The 6,000-nt window shown below is 39.5% G+C and overlaps 1 protein-coding gene across 5 annotated transcripts in view; it reads left to right on the top strand.

Annotated features, from left to right (window-relative positions):
* Positions 1 to 290: 290 nt before the first annotated feature.
* The window catches only part of NOX4 (NADPH oxidase 4), a 165,387-nt gene continuing 159,677 nt past the window's right edge, over positions 291 to 6,000 (top strand). For 2 of the 5 annotated variants that reach the window (XM_055356621.2, XM_055356620.2), the window contains exons 1-2: positions 291 to 777; positions 1,417 to 1,512. In XM_055356621.2, the coding sequence (XP_055212596.2) occupies positions 721 to 777; positions 1,417 to 1,512 (153 nt within the window). In that variant the 5' untranslated portion in view covers positions 291 to 720. Of the gene's footprint in view, positions 778 to 993; positions 1,118 to 1,267; positions 1,364 to 1,416; positions 1,513 to 6,000 lie in introns of those variants that run through there. The other 3 variants (XM_055356619.2, XM_055356622.2, XM_063693453.1) reach the window with 3 other exon arrangements.

The raw sequence follows: 6,000 nt of genomic DNA, 5'->3' as shown, positions 1-6,000 counted from the left end.
GATAAAGAAACTGGCGGCTGGTGGCAAGCCTTAGGTAAGCGCTGTCAGGGGGCCTTTAGTTTGGGAGTGGGATAATTTGCTGAGGAAGGGTGGGAGAAACGTGAGCTAGTACACAAAAGGCTGTTTCCGGCTCAAATTTCGTTACCAAGGCTCTTTGAGATGAACTTTTTTGGGGGAAAACAACCAGTCTAAAAGAGCTGTGTGTGTTTGTGTGTGTGTGTGTGTGTGTGTGTGTGTGTGTGTACGAGGGGACGGCGAGGGTCCCCACTTTTAGTATGAGTAGCATTGTTCACATGTTTGCCAGTATTTTGGAGCCTGGCAGGCCTGGCTAGAGGCTGCAGGGGACGCCTCCAAGTTCCCACCGGGACATCCTGAACAGCAGCAGCCACAACAGGCTCGCCCCTAGACAAAGGGGCCGGCGCGGCGGAGCAGACTGGTGCAGCCTGGGCCGCGCACTCGGAGCGCTGGGCGTCTGGGCAGCTGAGTGGGCAGAGCTGACCCGGTGCGGGTGGGAGTCAGGGCGCCCGGAAAACCCGGCTCTGGGTAGCAGACCCCGCCCGGGCTGGCTCGGCGCCGGGCCTTCGGGCTTCCACTCAGTCTTTGACCCTCGGTCCTCGCTCAGCGGCCCGGCAGGCCACACAACTGTAACCGCTGCCCCGGCCGCCGCCCGCTCCTTCTCGGGCCGGCGGGCACAGAGCACAGCGCAGCGGGGCCGGCGGCATGGCTGTGTCCTGGAGGAGCTGGCTCGCCAACGAAGGGGTTAAACACCTCTGCCTGGTAGGATGGCGGGCTAGGCTCTCCTTGCGTTTTCTCTGTCCTGCAGTGATTTTGATTCATTCTCTGAGCGTGCACGGGTGGGAAGCTGGAAGTGGAAGTTTTGTCTTAATTCGAACATTCTCAACCTACAAAACTTTATGCTGGAGATAACAATGAACACTCCCCCTCCCACCCCCTCGCATGTCCCCCAAATGCATGAGAATTTTTCTGCACATTGATGGGAGAGGAAATGTGGAGGAAGAGGGAAGAGGTCATTTTCAGTGAATACAGCTTTTCTTTTTACCCTTTAAACATTTTTGCTCCCTTTGTTCTTTTCCCAGATTACTTCTGTTTGCGTGGGGTATGGTGATGTCATTAATTTCTTGATCTCATTTTGTACGGCAGGGGATAGCTGTAAATCATTTAGGAAACCTATTTGCAACCCAAATGCTTAGTCTCAGGTGAAAGGGCTGGGTAAAGTCAGATTTGTTTTCCTCTGAGTGGTTTTCAGCTTGCTGGTTAATTGAAAATGCTTTCTGCAGTTACTGATTTAGGTTCCATTGAAAGCACTGTGTCCAAGAATTTACCTGTGGTTTCTATTCATCAGGTAATAATTATTTTCAATTTTTGTTTTCTGTCTCTCATGTCTGATTGGTTTAGTTCATCTGGCTCTCCATGAATGTCCTGCTTTTCTGGAAAACCTTCTTGCTGTATAACCAAGGGCCAGAGTATCACTACCTCCACCAGATGTTGGGGGTAAGTAAGCTGAACTTGGATAATCTGGTGGAATGGGTTTAACACTGGCAGACATTGCTACAGGTTTGGTCAGTTCCATTCATTAAAGAAATGTGCACTCTTCACTTTGAAAACCTTTGTTGTTCTCTAAAGTGGTCACATTTTCCTGATTTATCATTTACACTTGTACAAGTTAAAAAGATTGACTCTCTCAAGAACCAAAGGTAATATCTGCTGAAGTGAAACGAATGAACCTGCCAGACCAGGTTATTGGTGCCTTAAAAAAATTGCTACTTTTTGCCAGCTGCTAAGTACCCTGAAGGATCTGATCCACTAGGAGGATCAACCAATAACAAGCTTTTAGTTTATACTTATCAGTGCTTTTAGCCTGCTCATGAGCTTATCCAGAGGATTTCTGCACTGTTTGTTTTTACTGACAACTCTCAGAAAATATGGGTCTAATGGGGTTATTCATTTCTGGGCAGTTCTCAGTGCTTGCTTTGGGTTAGTGGCTGATGATATTCCAGTGTTCTACTATAATGTGAGAAAGATACTGGGCAAAAATTTTTTCTGATTTATTTTATGTTAATATTTTTCTCTTTTCTATGATGTTTCTGATTTCATTCTTCTGTTCCATCTCCTTCTTATTTGACTGCTTAACAGAAGATAGTGTCACTGAAGGCATATTACTTTGCACAAGGAGATTGCGTTTTCTTTTTCTTTCTTTCTTTCTTTCTTTTTTTTTTTTTTTTTTGAGACACAGTCTTGCTGCAATGCCCAGGCTGGAGTGCAGTGGAGTGATCTCAGCTCACTGCAACCTCTGATTGCCTGGTTCAAGCAATTCTCCTGCCTCAGCCTTCTGAGTAGCTGGGACTTACAGGCATGCACCAGCACACCTGGCTAATTTTTGTATTTTTAGTAGACACAAGGTTTCACCATGTTGGTCAGGCTGGTCTAGAACTCCTGACCTCAAGTGATCCGCCTGCCTCAGCCTCCCACAGTGCTGAGATTACAGGCGTGAGCCACCATGCCCGGCTGAGATTGCATTTTCTAAGCAACAAGCAAAAAGTGTAAAACCCTGCAAAAACTTAGGGAACCTGAAAAAATAGATTTTGCATTTTGGTGGGTGGGTGGGTGCAGAAAAAAACACATTTTGCCTTTTTATTTTTTTTCATGGTTTAATGACTACTTAAAATTAAGACGAGCTCAGACAAATTCAGTGGAACCAGCTCTCCCTTCTATGTTTTACATGGACAGATTTTATTTATCTGTAATTCTCAGTACCCAGACTAGTGATTGGCACATATTAAGCCTGCAACAAGTTGCAGTTGAATTAATTAAATAATCTTTATACAACAAAGTAATATCATAATCTTGATCACACACTTTATAAAGTTTAACTTCTAGGTTTTAAGCCAATGGGTTGAAAAAAATAGTCTGTAAAGCTAAACCCATTTCATTTATTTATTTCATCCATCCAATCCAGGAACTGTCTTGAAACCTATACATTTCAGATGGGCACCCAGAGAGTAAGACCTCACCTTGCCCCTCAAGTTGCTTACAATATAATGGAAAAACCAACAAATAAATAATTATAATTCGATAAACAAGAAAAGGTTTCTTCTAATAAACACATGAGGTCTGATAACTTTTTGGTTTTGTTTTCTAGTATTTCCCCATTAGGTGTAAGTTAATGAATAGGACGTTTTTCAGTGGAAGCTTTATCTCATCTATTACATAACTTGATGAACAACTTGGAGAAAACTCTTTAGATATAGAATGGTAAAATTTGCTCTGGATCACGAGGTATTTGTATTAATATAAAAATCTAAGAATTGGAAATTTATTGCAATAACCTAGAAAGCCATAACTGAACTTTGGATTTTAGCTTTGTGACATAGTATAAGCTAAAATAACATCTTATTTCTTAAAAAAATAATTATTTGGAAACCAACTCATTAATTTTCATGAACTTGGATACTGTATAACTGAATTTCAAATTTAATTTGGTGGTAAGTCAGATATGATTAAGATCACATATGCACAGAAACATAAACCAACAAATTTGGAAAACATTTAAACTATGTTTCACCTCTCTACTTCCATCCCACTTCACTGCTTCTGCTTGAATAACAGACAGGCTAATGAGCTTCAAGGACTGCTGACACATAGGGCTCAATAAATATTGATCAAGGGAATGAAGAAAAAAAATGATTAAAGGACCAAATGGAAGACTAGGAGCAAAAAGGATAAGAAACAGATTCAAGAAAGGAGAGGTTGTTATAAATTAGTTTTCAAGAACACACAAGTATAATTATAGTGAGTTGATATTTGAGCTATCTGGTAAGTATTCTCCATTTTACCAAGAGTCATTGTGGACAGGAATGGTCTTTCTACATGCTGAGAGATAAAATATGACTTATAAACTTCTCAGTAATTACCTGTTATGAATTTTCCAGTCATCAATTTATCTAAGCTATTTTGGCATAGGTATTTTCAGTCTGTATATTACCTTTTATTGGAAAAGAAACTCCTTGTACAGTTTTACTATTTATGAAGTAGTGTTTAATTTTATGTCCTAGGCTTATCTTTTCTAATCTTATAATGAGTGTTGCATTATTTCATAGAGTAACAATTTGCAGGCACTTTTCAAATTGCAAAGAAATGTAGTATAACAAAGAGATAGAATTAATTTTTAAATAAATATTGCTGGTTCTGATGTTTTACATTTTTAAGAACTATATGTTATTAACTTAGCATCTTAGAGTGATGCATCTTAGAACTTAGCAAACACTTGGTCCCACTGGTATACGCATGTGGGATTCCTGAAGAGAGTCAAGGTATATTATAAGTCTCTTTTAGGTGGATTTTAGGTTTGTAAAAATCATGATGTTATTTCTGGAAATGTATTTCATTGTACCATTTAAAACACAAATAGAAACAATACTTTCATGGCTGAACATTTTGATAATAGTATTGAGTATAAAGTTGCTGTCATTCGTCTGTAAAATATAAGGTAATAACAAAGTTGTACTAGTGTTATAGGCAGGAAGGACTCACAGAATATGGTCCATTTATTGGAAGACACAGACAATGAGAAACAGTTAATTCTTAGTAATTGCTTGAAAATCTCTATTTTGTATTGAAGAATGACTTTTTATTCAAATGTTTACTTATACCTGTGATATGCCAGGAATTTTACAAATGTTTTGTTTAAGCTAGGAAACTGTTCTCTCTGTTTTACATACAAGGAAATATGGGCTGAGGAAGCTGTATGACTCACTCAAATACCTTTTAATGGTCAGTGTCAGAGCTAGGATTTGAATACAGCCCTGTCTGACCTCTGCTTTTTAGCCATACTACGTAGCTTTTCTAAACGACTTCACTGGTCCATGTCAGATACTTATACCACTGGTTAGTATTAATTTTTACCAGTGCTGCCCAACAGAAACATAAAGCAAGTCATATATATAATTTAAAGTTTTCTAGTAGCACATTAAAAAAAGGAAAAAGAACCCAGTGACATTTATTTAATAATATGTAGCCAACTAACCAGGCTGTAAAAGAGACATCAGGTCATGGGTAGTCCTCTTGCTCCTCCTCTACTAAGCAGGAATTGTCAAAGGATGGGAAGTTGTGGAACTACAAAAATTATTGGTTTGGGAGGCCAAGGTGGGAGCATTGCTTGAAGCCAGGAGTTTGAGACTAGCCAGAGCAACAAAGTGAGACCCCATCTTTACAAAAATAAAAAAAAAAATATATATATATACACATACACACACACACATATATATGTATGTGTACATATGTATATATGCACACACACACACACACACACACACACACACATATATTAGCTGGGCGTGGTGGCACATGCATGTAATTGCAGCTACTTGGAAGGCTGAGGCAGGAGGATTGCTTGGGCCCAGGAGTTTGGAGGCAGCAGTGAGCTATGATTGGGCCACTGCATTCCAGCCTGGGTGACACAGCTAGACCCTCCCTCTAAAATAAATAAATATATAAATAAAATTGGTATAGAACTATAAAAATCTCCCTGACTTCTGTCTCATCTTCTGAGTTTTCTGAAGGTGGGAATCTTTGAGAATGAAGGTGAAAGTATTTACTTCTCAGAACTAGAGTATCCACTTTTATTTCTGGGTTACTATTCTCGAAATAAAATTAAAGAGTAAAAAAAGTACATATGAATTGATAGAAAAAATAAGATCTTAATTGCTAGAAGATAAAATAACATTGGGATTAATATGTTTTATTGGGGGTTCTCATCATGATTATCCTTCCGCAGACTGGTCTGATCCAGAGTGGAGGCAACGTGGTCATGGCTGGTTTATGCCTGAGTTAATGTGCTAATCAGACTGTGCACTTCCTAGGAGATGTTTAATTGTGACATGTCATGAGTTTCGGAATCTTAAAATTAGCTAAGAGGAAAAAAAATCTATTGAGAGAAGCCAAAATGAACACCGAAACAAGCAAACCAACAAACCAAACAAT

This window comes from Gorilla gorilla, chromosome 9, assembly GCF_029281585.2.
Source record: "Gorilla gorilla gorilla isolate KB3781 chromosome 9, NHGRI_mGorGor1-v2.1_pri, whole genome shotgun sequence".
NCBI classification, from domain to species: domain Eukaryota; kingdom Metazoa; phylum Chordata; class Mammalia; order Primates; family Hominidae; genus Gorilla; species Gorilla gorilla.
This window is presented reverse-complemented; position numbering and strand designations above follow the sequence as displayed.